The sequence below is a fragment of the Seriola dumerili genome, unplaced genomic scaffold (genome assembly GCF_002260705.1).
Source record: "Seriola dumerili isolate Sdu_G_001 unplaced genomic scaffold, Sdu_1.0 BDQW01000091.1, whole genome shotgun sequence".
In the NCBI taxonomy this organism is placed as follows: Eukaryota; Metazoa; Chordata; class Actinopteri; order Carangiformes; family Carangidae; genus Seriola; species Seriola dumerili.
This window is the reverse complement of record NW_019174346.1, coordinates 1,798,531-1,813,624: the sequence shown is the minus strand read 5'-3', so window position 1 is coordinate 1,813,624 and position 15,094 is coordinate 1,798,531. Positions and strand designations below refer to the sequence as shown.

General features: G+C 39.6%; 1 protein-coding gene across 1 annotated transcript; it reads left to right on the top strand.

The window, feature by feature from the left end:
- The first annotated feature begins 1,802 nt into the window (after positions 1-1,802).
- LOC111222203 (vesicle-associated membrane protein 2) lies at positions 1,803-12,756 on the top strand. Its single transcript, XM_022745830.1, has 5 exons — positions 1,803-2,099; positions 6,719-6,824; positions 7,091-7,249; positions 7,517-7,568; positions 7,821-12,756. Coding segments are annotated over exons 1-5 (336 nt in total). The 5' UTR covers positions 1,803-2,097; the 3' UTR covers positions 7,838-12,756.
- The last annotated feature ends 2,338 nt before the right edge of the window (positions 12,757-15,094 follow it).

Here is a 15,094-nt window from a genome sequence, read left to right as displayed (position 1 = left end):
AGACAGACGACTGAGTACACACACACACACACACACACACACACACACACACACACACACACACACACACTGTTGTTGTCTTTTTAGTCTTTATGTTTTCGTTTTGGTCTGACCAAGCAACTTGGAACCTTGTTTTGAAAGGCACTGTATAAATGAAATGTAAAATTCTTCTTCTTCTCATTATTTATTACAGATGAGCATCAGACATATTTGTAGTTTTTCTTTCCACTAAACAAGAAACAAGAAGCTGCTGTAGTGAACATGTGTTTGGTGTAGAAAGAGTTCAGTGGTGGTTCAGTGAGGTCTAACTAACTCACATGAGATTTCAGCCTGGGACATCTACTTTAAGCCAATTGAGGTGTCAGGTGGGATCAGGTTAGCTTTAGTAGCTTTGATATGTACAATGATGCTTGTGTGACAGGATTTAATCTGACTAGGGATTCCCCAGTGTTAATTACCTGCCCAACAGTATACACTGCACAAATATAAAGTTATAGTTATATAAAGTCTCACCCAACACACACATGATTATAATTTTTTTACAACAGTATTCATGCATTCAGAAAGAGTTTTTGGAGTTTTTGAAGATATTTTATGAAAGTCTAGACCAACAAGAAAGAAGCTGCCTTCAGGGCTATAGTCTAGACAAGGATCTGTATGTATTGCTGTCTAGCTTCACTTCTTTCTTTCTGCAAACACATTAGTGAATATTTTTCACAAGGAACTGAATCAAAGATAAAAACTACTGAGGCCTATTTATGTACAGATTACTGATTGGATCCTGTAGGTAACAGCTGCTTCCACCCTTTTGGAGGTTTACTTAAACAAACTCTACCTATTAAAAATATCATTAATGTTAACAGATTTATTGCCAGAAAGACGGATGTAAAAGATTGTGCCACAATAGACGGATGTAAAAGATTACGTCCGTCTTTCTGGCAATAAATTCTCTTGAGGGTAAAGTGGAAACTTACAGTAATTCATACCAATAAATTAAGAGTAGTGTATGTAGTTCCTTATTGGTGTTGTTTTAGGTTGACCTAGCCAAAGGCTGTAGGTCTGATGCCATGACGTCCACTTCTGATTGGAGAAAAATCAGTCATACTCTCAGGAGCATTTTTAAAAATCCACTTTTTTAAAAGAATCTTTACAAAAAGAAGAAAAAGTCAGTAAGAATGAAATCATCTATTTAGAAGGAAAGTTTACATCCATCCCCCATTTATTTTTAATGATTCATAGTTTATTTTTTACTTTGCTTGTGAAACTAGAGCCCCCACCACAGGAAGCAGAGCGGGTCACCAGGGCCCTGGGGGGCACCAAGGCTGAGAACACATTAAAAGGACCCTGTCCTCACATTAATTCAGTGTACCATACCAAATGTGATGCAGATCAGTACCAAACAAAAGGCTGGTAAACTGCTCTCAGGTGGGTTTACTCTTCTCTACGTCCTCATCCATATTTACTATGAATGATAACCAGGCACCTACTGCGAGACTCGCCACACCCCCTTTCGAGGAACGCCATTTTGTTGACACACAGACTTGCCATCAAAATAAGCTCCTTTAGTGGAGCTGTAAACCCAAACATGACCATGACATGTTCTGTGTGAAAAGCAAACACGAGTAGAGCCCCAACACCAGCAGCTACAGATGAAAACTCCGCCGTCACGAGCGTTAAAAAGCGGTGTGTTTGAAGTCCCGGCCTCCCATCTCAACATGAAACTCGCCGCGATTGACGTCACCGAGCCATCTTTGTCCACCTAATCCAGGCGGCTGTTTATTACACCTTCATTACCGCACGGACTCTGACAGCGCCGGGCTCCAGTTATAGCCTGCAGCTGCCGCATCGCCGTAGAAGTAGCGAGGAGAGAGAAAAAAAAGGGTTTTGTAGCGAGGGGACACATCTCAGTGGGAGATACAAGCCAGTGCTCCTCCTCGGCTATATAGGCAGGGAAACGCCACAATAACCAACCAAAGGCTGCCAGAGGGTAGAGAGGAGCGCACCAGGCAATCCACATCCATCTGCCAGCCACTCACACCGCGCTAACATTTCCAGTCCGGATTTCAGCACAGCTGTCCAGCCACTACTACAAGGAAAATGTAAGTAGACTTCAGCTCCGTTTTAAAGCTCCTTTTTTTTTTTTTTCCCCAAATCCTGATTTATTAATGAATCCCAACCCCGTCCTCAGGACTGGTGCTGGCAGGCTCTGTGGGATGAATAGTGTCTGATGGGTCTCGGGTTTCTTTACCATCAAATGTTCAGGTTATTTCACTGGAGTCACGTAAATCCGACTATGATCGAGATATATTGGTGATAGATTTCATTTCAGAGCTGTGTTCCTCCGATAATGTGACCCAAACGTAAACGTATCGAGGCTAACACGTCGGCCTAACCTTGGAGCAGACGGAGGCTTCGGCTTTTATCCGTCATTAAACTCCTTATTAGCCTGATTTTGGGGCGTTTTCACGGTGAACGAGCTCCGTGTTTATCGCCTGTCTCCTTCACATTGTCGTGTGGTGCCTTTTCACTCGAGCCAGCACGCACGCATTTTTTTTTCCAGTTTGGACTGGTTTGATTTGAAAAGGACACCGTGTGTACGCGTTTCCACGGGCTAATTAAAAACTACCACAACCAAACCAAACGCACAATAAAGCCTTTTCTTCTCCTTGTGAAACATTTCCAGGGCTTCATTCGTGTGTGTCTGAGCCGCAGGTGACGATTAGGCTAATTCTAGAAACAGCAAGGACATAATGTTGAACAAGCCATATGATCTGTATCAGTAGCGCCAAACGGTCTGGTCAATCTGCCTGTTGAACATTTAAAGCTTCGACATTATTCGACGAACGCCGTTTAGACCTTCTTATAGACGGTGGTATTATTAGCTCTGACTTAGGCTCAGGCCTAGTTTACGTGATATTTGCACTACAGCTGGGGGTGGGGGTAGCCTAGCCTCCTACTGTATGTCGTCGATTGTCGTGCGAGGGCGGACAGCTATATATCTCACCATATTCCCCGGCTGTTTGCGTCTTCGTAGCCAAATGAATCCCGTAAAATGTCTCTGTTTCGGTCCCTTATTTGTTCCTTTGTGTTTTCAGACTGCACATGATGCACATATATGAAAGGCAGGCGGGGGAAAGAGCCGTGACAGCCGCGTCTGTCCGTTTTCGCATAGCAGACAGTTACAACGTAGAAACAGCCTGTGTTATTGAACAGTGGAAACATGCCTGATTACATTCACCCTGTTGACTGGTTGTAATATCTTTCACCGACATTGTCTTATAATCCAAGTGTTTAAAATCCCCCCACCCCCCCTCCCACCCCAAAGGAACCTCCCCGCCCTCGACGTGGTCGGGTGGGCTCTCCGTGTATTTACAGGCCCGTCGTGCTCGTCGTGAAACGTGATGTCCTACAGCACATCATGTAGGCCTGCTGGGTCTGAGTACGGTCAGACATGAAAGTGTTGTGGGTTAGTTTCCAGTTCAGTGACATCAAACAGAATGGACCACTGAGGCCGGGATCACACGGTTTCAGGTCTGAGCTGCTGTGGCGCTGTCCAGTCCTGAAATGTCGCTCTCCAGTGCTGAAAGTCAGGCAGCCGCTTTTCCACGACAGTGACCACCCAAACCATTAGACCAGGGACCTCATTTATTATTATGGTTTTAAATCAAGTGTAAAATAGGTTCTATCTATCTATCCATCTATCCATCTATCTATCTATCCTTAATCATATTGAGGATCCCTGGAAACACTGCACAGAGATCTCAGTTGTTTCAGCAGCACTCTTTAGAGACCATTTTTATAGACCGTGTCTATAAAGAGAGTTGAATATATTTAGCTTTCATAGAGAATCTGACATTGTTGGTGGACTCGCTTTATGTAGACAGAGACCTGTTAAACCTTAACAAACCCAGCATGTTAGGTTAGCTGCCTGCATCAGATAAGGGTCTTACTTGTATTTTTGATTGATAGGTTAATTTCTGTTCTCTCTGTTCTGTGGTTTTTACTGATTTTGATCTGTAAAATGGGAGGAAACTGAAATATGTGCTCATAGGAGCAAGTTAACTCCAGACATGAATTCACTAGAGGGTACGTACAGTTTTTCAAAAGGCTAACAGTCTCTCTTCTCGCAATTTTGAGACTTAATTCACTACCAATATCTGTTTATTGCATCACTCAAATCAAGAGATTAATCTATAAACATGAGGGGATATTACCGTTGTATGTGCCCTAATTAGGGAAGCATGCAAAGTCTCAATTCAATTTATCACCTTCAATTAAAAGTGGAGATTATCCACCAAAGTAGCGGATTAAAAGTAGTTACTCCACCTTTCTGTGGCGCTTCCAGTTCGTCCCTCAAAGTCGACAGTTATTCACAGGGTGTGCAAGCTGGTGAGAAATGTTGACAGTGCACTAACAAGACTTCTTGGTTGGTTGAGGTGCCAGTTCAGAGGCGACGATAGTGTGAACCTCCTACACCTTTGTTGAAAGAATATGAAAGTGAATATCCACAATGTACAATTTTAATACTGTTACAGCTGTTTGAAGACATAAAACATGACACATAATAATAATAAAGCCGTGAGTTTTTATATGGTCAGTTTCTGTTTGGGCCAGTTGGCAGCTGACAGTGACCACCAGCACCACCAACTATTCACGAGGATTTGTTGTTGTTAGAGGATTAGTAATGTGTGAGCATGTAAAGGTGACCTTTATACAGAGTTTTGTCTCTCACTGCTAGAGAAGCTTATTCACATTTATTGTCACAACATACTACAGCCTTTTATCACAGTGTACAAGGTTACAATTTCATTTTCCATTTCATTGATTGATTGGTGGATAGCAATAAAGAATGCTAAATGAAGCACATTTAGCTGCTCCTCCTTCATCTTAAGCCTTTCAAGCATTTTTCATAAGCCTTTCTATTTACCTGCTGCTACATCATGTAGCAGAGGATTTAAGATTTAATTTAAAAACTTTGTTTCGATATGGGCAGATGCTAACTCATATTAGTAGGTTGTTGGTGTTGTTTTTTCATGGTTATAATCAATAACGCTGTCAATAACACATTGTGCCTGCTGTCCATTCTGTGTTTCAGTGAAAACATGTAGGGTTAAACTTTCACTTTACAGGAAATTGTATCTTTTCAAATAAACAACTTTGTTTTCTACAAAAAATCAATGATAGGTTGTAGGTCAGATATGAGATGAATGGAGTACACAGTCACCCTCAACAATAACCATTTCTACATTAAAACAAAAGAGAGAAATATTATTATGAACATGTCCTCAGTGTAGAACTAGGCTTGATTCTTGTGCTGGAAACAGTCCTACGTGTGTAGGAATGGCTATAAATACAACATTATTGATTCCCATGTGATGATCTCACTCATCTTTCAGCAACGTATTTTATTTGGAATGAAAATGGTGTACCAGAAGAAAGGGGGGAGTTAAAAGTGCATTTTCTCCTCCAGTGTTAAAAACAGCTTGTCAGAGAATTTGGTGAATGATACTCATTTGCTGAATCTGTCAGTTCTGTCAGGTCTGCTGCTTTGGGTCGGTTGTGGCTCAGCTGTTACCTGATGTCGGCTCTGTGTTTGTGATTAGTCTTGGATCATTAGGATTTGTCTGCATGACAGTTGGTCTATAGGTTTCACTGTAGAAACTGTCACTCAACACAGGTTTCTGTTTATCTTTCATTCTTCATCATTCATTTAGGAATCACACAATCAACAACAACAGGATGGAAGAGGATAAGCATTTTACTTGTGAAAAGAAAAATAGAATAAAAAAATCAAATAAAATCAATTATTACTTTGTAAATATTAAATTGTATACATATTAATATTTCTGGTGCATTTGCTTCCCTTGCTGCAGAGAGCAGAGGTAGCAGAACATGTTAACGTGAACACGAGGCACTTTTCGTGGTGCTTTCACTTTTCAGTGGCAAATGACACTCTCACTTAAACTCTCGGCCCCTCACGGTCATTATTGGTGCATCTGAAAGAATAGGACTATGTAGGGCACAATACAACGTGACATGACAAATCAACTTGACTTTTGCAAAGCCCAGCTGATCTTTTGTGATAGACGGTAATTATCTGAACTCTGCAGTGCTAACATAAGGAATTCTTCATCTGTGGTCATCTCTCAATCTTACAAATCCTACAAATTCGATCTTATTTTTACTTCTCAATACACACGTGTAAATGTGTGAACCTTTCCGTCCTTTTGATTCACACACTGTCCCACAGTCTCCATCGTGTTGTCATTATCCTGTATCTGCCAGATCTGGTCAGTTCACACAAAAACTCCACACTAACAACTATTGAATTGAAAATGACAAATAATCACCCAAATAAATATTAATATTATTAATATAATATTTGTGACCTCCCCCCATATTTAATGTGCCAAACCTCTTCCTCAGGTACCCACTGTATGGTAACAGATATGAAACATGTACCACAGAGAGGAAGAGGGAGGAAGGTCATTAATGATCATGAGAAATGAGTCTGAAATATTTGATCTGTATTTCACATTTGAACAGTTTATCTTGTGTTAAAGACATTTGACTGATGTACAATTGAGTAAAATTAGACTTACAATTGCAAAATGTCACTCATTTAAAATCTGTTAACTGTAATACCCAGCCATTCTTATTCTCTTTCTTTTTGATCTGGCCCTTTAACCACTTTATATTTGTATTTTGTTATCAACAGGTCTGCCCCAGCCGCTGGAGCCCCTGCACCAGAGGGAGGGAGTCAGGCCCCTCCCAACCTCACCAGCAACCGCCGTCTGCAGCAGACACAGGCACAAGTGGATGAGGTGAGTCCACACCTGGCTTCACGTCATGTTGTCAGGCTCGGACGTGGACGTTTGGACCTACTGGTGGTCCAGTCCTGGCTCCGTGCTCAGAGAGTACACACATTTCTAACAGAAGAAACACAAACCTTTCATTGTTGGGAAGGTGATTGACTCTAGTCATTTATGTAATGATTAAAACCGTGTTACCAGTCCAGCTCCATCCTGTCAGACGCTCACACAGAGTCATGAGCTGATTACGCTGCACTGCTTTGTGTCTCTTTCCCCAGGTGGTGGATATCATGCGTGTAAACGTGGATAAGGTTCTGGAGCGTGATCAGAAGCTGTCAGAACTGGACGATAGGGCCGATGCCCTGCAGGCTGGAGCCTCTCAGTTTGAGACCAGCGCTGCAAAACTGAAGAATAAATACTGGTGGAAGAACGCCAAGGTGAGGACATGCAGACGAACTCACTCAAATAACAAATACATGTGTGTAAAAGCTGCTTTGCTCCGTCCCACTGACAGAAGAACATAGAGGGAAGCCTCTGAAAATGAGGCCGGTCGCAACTGTTGATTTCTGATATACAAGACATCGACATCTACATTTACTATCTAATATGCTCTTGTTAGATGTCATAAGATTATACAATAGTATGTCAAAAATTACATCCTTCTGCTTCTCTAACAACTTCTTCTGAAAATCCACTGACTACAGATGATGATTATCCTGGGTGTGATATGCGTGATTGTCCTCATCGTCATTATTGGTAAGAATACTTTCATATTTTGTGTACACATAAATTAATCATTGTTATTATTAATCAATTGTCTTTCACATATTGAACACATATATACAGTATGAGGAATGTCCCAGAATGAAACAAGACATTTTATTTGAAAACAAAATAGTTTCCATTTTAACAAATCCAAACATTTTTCTGGAAGGAAATGATGATCCTGTATTTTAAATCATTATGAATTAGACTTCATCATGTCTCTTGTCTTGTTTCTTTCCACAGTGTACTTCAGCACCTAAGAAGAGTTGGTCCTACCCCAGTCTGATCCCAACTTCCTTGCTACAAAAAAACAAAACCCTCAAATTGATGACAAGATTAACCACAGATAATTAGTTTATTATATATATATATATATATATCTCCCTGATTAGCCTTGATATAACACCCCTAAACCCTTCAGGGCCCCATGGCTCCCCCACTTCCACCACCTCCCCTCTGGACCCCTGTCAATATTTGTCCTGTGAGTGTGTGGCCCTGTCTCCTTTCTGGGTACTCTTGGCTTTTCTAACCTGCCATACTGAGAACCAAACACTTGTGACGATGCAACAACAGAAAAGGAAACAACGATTGGCGATAATTGTTACATAACTGATATATATAGTTCTTTGTAGAGTTTTATTCTGATATATACTGTTTTGTAGGTGTGTGTGCGTGTGTGTGTGTGCATTTTGTATTTTTTAATTTTTGTATTAATTTTACGTATGCTTCAGCGTTAACTACTGCCTATTAATCGAAGTGTGTATCTTGCATGTTCTCATCATCTGTCTGTCCCCGGCTTTCTCTCTCTTTTCGGTGTATTTTTGCACAGTGGAGTTAGTCTCCGTTTAACTAATGAAATACCAATTCATTTTCAAATTCACCTGTCACCCGTGTCCACTGAGACCGTTCACAATAAGCCAGAGGACTAAAACTTGTACTAAAACTAATCATGAAGTTAGAGAAATTGGAGCTATTCCACAGACAAACTGCCCTTAAACTTCCCCAGGTTTCTGCTACTTCAGCTTCAGATTTCTATAACTTGATGCCATCAAGAACTCAAGTCTTAACTTCTTTCGTGGCTTCCTGAGAGTCAGTGCTCGCTGACATCCATCAACCACATAAACAATGCATGAATTGTTCAACTAATCCCCATTAATCATCAATCCCACTCATTTCCACCTGACCCTCATCTGTCTGTCCACCTCATCTCGAGTCTCTTTGACACCACACTCCTCTTCTGTCTCAGCATGCGTCATCATCTCTATTTCTTCTAATAATTTCAAAACTGCCATAGTAAAGTTGGACCAATGTCTGTAGATGTTTCTTTTTTTTTTAATGATTACGTAGTGTCTTATTTCGAAAACATTCCTTCATTGCAGTCTAGTGCAAATGCTCTTACTGTAGCACATGTAAGTGTAAGTATCTTTAAAAAATGTACATGCGATGAAACTTGTGTCGAAACGTTGGTCATAAAAACCATAGGAGAAAAAAGTTATAGTCAATAGCTGTAAGGGTTCGTTTTGGATAGACGGGATTAGACTTTCAGTCTGTCCAACTTCTTTTTTTCTCTAATATCAGTGATGTTATCTTAACATTACACTTGCAGTATACTGTGGAGATGTCATTCATGTCAAACTGTGGATATGGGCTTGAAAAACAATTCAAACGCCAGGGGAATAAACGGGAAAAAAGTTTCATAAAGCAAAGGTTAATTCTCACTGGCCCGTTACCTACGTCGATACTGAGAAGCCTTAGTCTCCAGTTACTTCTGTTAGTTACTGTAGAATATTTTCAGTCACACGCCCTCACACGTGTAGTTTGTGTAGGGGGGGTGCTTGACTGCAGAAAATCTGTTTAAAATGCACAAACAACCTTGTTTTTGATGGCGCTGTCTGGCTGGTCAATAGCCTGGCCAAAGAAGATCCTCCTGCAGCAAAACCTCTCCACATGAAGAGCACATACAAAAAAAAAACAAAAAAAAAAAACAAAACAATTTAGCCTTATTTGCAAATTCAGGAACAGGGACAGAGGCTAATGAGGAAATTGTCAAATTCACAGATGAGTTTCAGTTCAGCTGTCTGCTAACTTTGGGGTAGGTTAGTGACAAGAAACATGAGAAGCAATGGTTCAAAAAAAAAAAAAAATGGTAGCATTCCTAAGAAGAGTGTTTTGCTAGTGCAGTGGTTCTGTCTCAGTGTTTCTCCCTGTAGTTAAGGCCTTTTTTCTTTTCTAAATATAATAGATTATATTTTTTATTATAGTATATTTTTGTGTGAAACAGACAGGTAAAGAGGAAGTGTGCAATCAGTACCACTTTGCTGCCAACAGCAGTAAGCTCCTCTTTACCTCTGTCTGGTGTGTTTTTTGTAATTCAGCTCCATGCGTTATACACTGCCAAACAACAAGGGAGAGGCTTCTATTGTTACTGCAATTATTTCTTTCATTGGTGCCCTCGCTGGTTTGATCTTGACTTATTCTTTTACTGTTTTTGGCATCTGCTCCTGTGTATATGACCCTTTTGGCTACTTGAGCAGGAGAACAGGACAATGTGATGCACTTGGTTTTTAATGCTCTGTCAAAAAAAGGCCTTTATAAGAAGGCAAAGCTAAAATTCCTTAAAACCAGGAGAGGTACTTTTAGGGATTTGAAACCATTTTTTATTTGCAGGGTTTTGCTTGTGGTCGTAGTCAATCAAAGCTTGGAGATAGTTGCAGTTCAGTTATTTAATCAAATCTGTGTTTCATGAACTGGAGGATTTCTAAGTGTGCAGGCCTGCATTAATAAGTGCTTGACAGGGAGCAACTCAGCTCCTGCTTTGCTGCCACTGATGCCATGTTAACAAGTTCAGCTGCAGGCTACAGCCACTGGACGGCTATAGAGACCACAAAACCACCTGCAATATTTCAGATCAAGTGTGTTTAAAGCCTTAGCAGCCTTCTCTCTTTTCAACATGACTTTTTATCTTCCCCACGAGCTGAGTAGAAACAACCAGCCCCCCTTTTGCTCAACTCACTGATTCAGAATCCTACAGGATGTGTGTGTGTATGTGTGTGTGTGTGTGTGTGTGTGCGCGCGCAGGAGCAGCAGTGTAAGTGTGTGTGTGTGAGTGTGTTAGAATAGCTCTGTCTTGGGAATATCCCTAGTTTATCCCGACAGATTAGGCCGCTTAAATCTCAGAGTGAGGGCACGTTGTTTCCTTGACCACTGAAGTACACAAGCAGAGAGGTTACAGATCTGTCGGCCAGTTCCATTAGGAAGGACCCCAACCTCAAGAAACCCACTCTTCCTCTCCGCTCCCTTATGTGTTTTACTCTTAATAGAACAAAAGTAACCTGCAGAAGATTACCAAAGACCAGATTCCCACGCTTATGCTGCCAACTGCCATCAAAAACAAGCAGAGAGAAACAGGTTATTCCAACCGTCCGAGTCTGTTTTAAATAGCTTATGCCCTTACCCTATCTATCCACGATTACAGGACCTCTTAACGACGACACACTATTTATATGGTGTGCCAGTTTGGCTTGTGAGTGTGCCCTTCTAATATATGCAAATTAAACCAAAACATAAGGACCGCATGCTTCAAATCTCCAATACAGTCTCCCCACCACGTGTATCCAGGTCTGAAGAGCTTCTTTAATCTGTAACAAGTTTTTAGACACATGATCCTGTAACTAATAATAGCACAACTCTTCTTTTTTCTCTGTCTCCATAGTGCTGCCAAGTTTGAAAGTGAAAAAGACAGAAACAAACTATAGCTATTAGACATAAAGAAAAATGTTATAAAAAATCTGCATTGTTCGGTGTCGTAATATGGGGGTGTTTTGGGGGTAGGGGGTCCTATATCCTCAGGTTTAAGGTATTAGCGATTTACCAAAATATATATGAGGACAAAAACTATATTAATAAACTGTAAAAATTGGGTTTTTGGCAATAGAAAATCACTTTAGGCTTTCAAACGTGGTCCTTTCAGCCATCCTGCAGGAGTTAACCACACAGTGGACTGAAGTGAAATAACACTACTGATTGGGGTAGGACGTCTGTGTTATCCATGAATCCAGTTGTTGTCCTGTGAGTGCTCAAACAATTTGGTCACAATTGTGAAAATGAAGTGAGTGCTCTCTTTTTCTGTTGCTTTATTGTCTGTATGAAAAGAAGTGCGCATAATATATTTTAACACCGTGGCACTTTTTCTGTTGTGATTCTTTGATTTTATTTTTTTTTATTTTTTTGGAGGGATGGGAACATGATTTGATGGAGAATATTGTCTTATGTCAACCTCAGGAATTGTTCAGTGATCTCAACTTAACGCTGTGTTCAGGTCATTTGGGGGTGATCCGAGGAGGAAAAGTGTTCAGACCCTCTTCCAGGTTTGAATTCCAACTGATGGACTTGTAATTCAAACTTGGAAGGAGCCAAGCAGAAAGACAGAGACCAACAGAAGATCCAAACCTTCAACAAAACAAGGTGTGATATGTTCAGAGCTTACTGTTGCCCCCAGGTGGGATGAACACAGCAACAGGAGGGAACCTTATGAGTCGCTGAATGTTCGCTGGATGGCTATAAACATACAATATTCAACTTAATGTATGTTAACATGTTTTGTTTTGAACCAAATATTGTATTTTTTTTCTTTTGCATCAATTTAGTAATAACTCCAGATGTCACTTAATTGTTTGTGTGTAAGCACTGAAGGGTAAAGGTAAAGAAAATGGGGAGCTAATGGGAAAAAAAAGTATTTTTACCTTCAATTGTCCAGAATGCTTAGAATGATTCTACAGTTTACATCAGATTGCTGTTTGTATCTACAAGATATATTTTTTGTTTAAATCTGTTTATTTTTGAGGAAAGATTTTTGATTTCTCTTTGGGACTGGGGTTTCTGGGATGGAGGTCCATGTTGCCCCTTTTCGTCTGGCCTCACTGGAGGGACAGGGCTGGAGGATCACGGGCAATGTGCTCAGTTTTATTTTCTTTCTTTCTTTTCTTTTGCTTTTATTTATTGATAGATTTATTGTGCTGTCATTTGGTATGGGATTAGAAACTAAACAAGGTTGACTCAACGTAAAGGAGAGGAGACTGAGTGACAAACTAAAGTACATAAAATAATTGTAGTGTAAATCTATCAATGTCTTATTATATTGATGAACATCATGAAATATATGTATATTGGAAAAACAGTATCTATGACAACTTGTACTTTTGTGTGTGCTTCATGTGATTTGTGGGTGTGCAACAATGGGCAGATGCAATTTTGACTGCATTTCTGGGACCTTATCTGACCTGTATGAATAAGCATAAATTTATTACCAATACAAAGATAAACCTCTTTCCTTAATTCATCCTGATTACATGTTAGTGTGTTTCAGAAATACATGAGACCTGCAGACATACAGGACAAGTCCACGTTTCTGCATTCGTCTAGAGTTACCTCACACAGTCATGTTTAGAGTCAGTAACTTCCACACACACACACACACACACACACACACCACTTCAGTCTACTCATTTGTACAAACAATGGGTTATGTGCATTTCATCCTATTCATCTGCTGTTAAAACTATAATCCCCTCTCAGAGTATGAAGAACCATAATGCATTGGAAGTCACGATAACAATGACATTTAAAGTTTCATCAATGAAATCTATAGATTAATTTAAATGGCGTGTGCCATCTACATCACAGTGTTAACAGTTCAGATCCCACAGAGAAACATTAAACCTCATTCAGGCTACATGCAGCGATACAGTGGGTACAGCGGCCATGTGTACACTATCGTCTGTGACTCATCACCTTTGACCTGATTAGAAATATCTGCACAGCAACCATTATTTACACACATACTGTATTTTGATGGTGAGATCATCTCTGTATCATTTTTTTGGTTAACAGCTATCAGAATATGACTCTTATTAAAATACTACAGGGACGTTGTTCTTAGTAACATCTATCTAAATGGAGAATGTAGCACAGACTGATAAAATAAATGATTATATTATTTATAATTTCAGCTTTCAGAATATTTGGGTCACAGACTCTGATGCATCATCGTGGTGTAACATCTCACCAAGTGTAAGATAAACACCTAGTGACAGGACCGTTAGACAGTAGAGGGTTCATTAAATGGGCATAAGGCACAGTCTCTAAAGGGTCAATACTGCCTCTATTACTGGTTAATAAATCACAAATGCTTCAGATCAGTTATAAGTCATTAATAACAACAACTGTTGGGTTGTTAAATGTGGGAAAACCTCCTCCAGCATGACTCTATTTATAACTGCAGGTGACTAACTAACATTGGCTGCTAGCTTATGACAAACAGAGGAACTCATTATCTTTTATTAACTAACAGTTTTTGTTCGACTGGTACGGCAAAATGGCCAACTAGTTTGACAAAATGTCCCACTAGTGCTGCCAAAGACCGAACTAGTAGAGGAAACTTACGTTTGATATCAAGGATATCGAATAAATGCTCAAACGGCTTTCCATAGCCCAACATGTTAAACAAAAGTCTTACTAGTTGCGCGCAGTCACTTACTAGTGCGGTGCGAGGCTCAACTAGTTAAAGGAAAGTGTCAACATTGTACGAAAAATTTCCTACATGTTCGCTCAAAGTCTTTACATGTTTGGTACAAAGTCTTACTAGTCGGACAAAATTCTTCTACTAGTTAATTAGTAAGGCAAAAATCTGTGTTACTAGTTAACTAGTTAAACTTTTTGGATCTTACTAGTAGTACTAGTAAGGTAAAAAACTCCCTACTAGTAGTACTAGTGGAAATTTTGGCTTTTACTATTAGTACTAGTAAGCCCAAAAACACTCAACTAGTGCAACTAATGGACATTTTGGCTCCTACTAGTAGTACTAGTAAGCATTTTGAGCTTCACTAGTAGTCCTAGTACTACGGAAATAGGGCAACTAGTAGTACTAGTGGACTGCATGCAAATGAATCAGGCGGGACAAATATTCTGATTGGTCAGTGTTGAAACTGTGTGCTGGACCTCTTAAAGTGCCCACGCTGTATAGTAACTTGAGTTTTAGTAGCAGCCATTTCTGGAAGTGTGTTAATTTGTTTTATTTTGTATTAACATGCCAATAAATTGAATGCATTTTGGTAGATTAAATGTACAACGACATGAAAAGCAAAGTGAATGTAACATTAATCTTTTTATGTATAGAAAATGTGCAACTACACAATTTATTTGAAAAAGACTGTTCTATTTCATTAAAATTATTTTTTATGATATTTATTATGTTAATTACAAATGATTATGAATTATATCAGCAACATTTCAAATCTAACATATTTTCACATCCAGACATACCAGTAAATCAATTTAATCTTTTACTACTATCTTAGATAGATAGATAGATAGATAGATAGATAGATAGATAGATAGATAGATAGATAGATAGATAATGTTGATCACCACATTAAATAATCAATCATGATGCAGCATATAATTTGTAATCGACTTCATTATTCAGAAAGATCCATATAATAGCACAGTCATAAACACTG

Excerpts from the sequence above, each read along its gene's own strand:
- LOC111222203 (XM_022745830.1), top strand. Across the intron at positions 6,825-7,090 it reads CACAGGCACAAGTGGATGAG|GTGGTGGATATCATGCGTGT; the intron begins GTGAGTCCACAC and ends CTCTTTCCCCAG. Across the intron at positions 7,250-7,516 it reads ACTGGTGGAAGAACGCCAAG|ATGATGATTATCCTGGGTGT; the intron begins GTGAGGACATGC and ends CACTGACTACAG.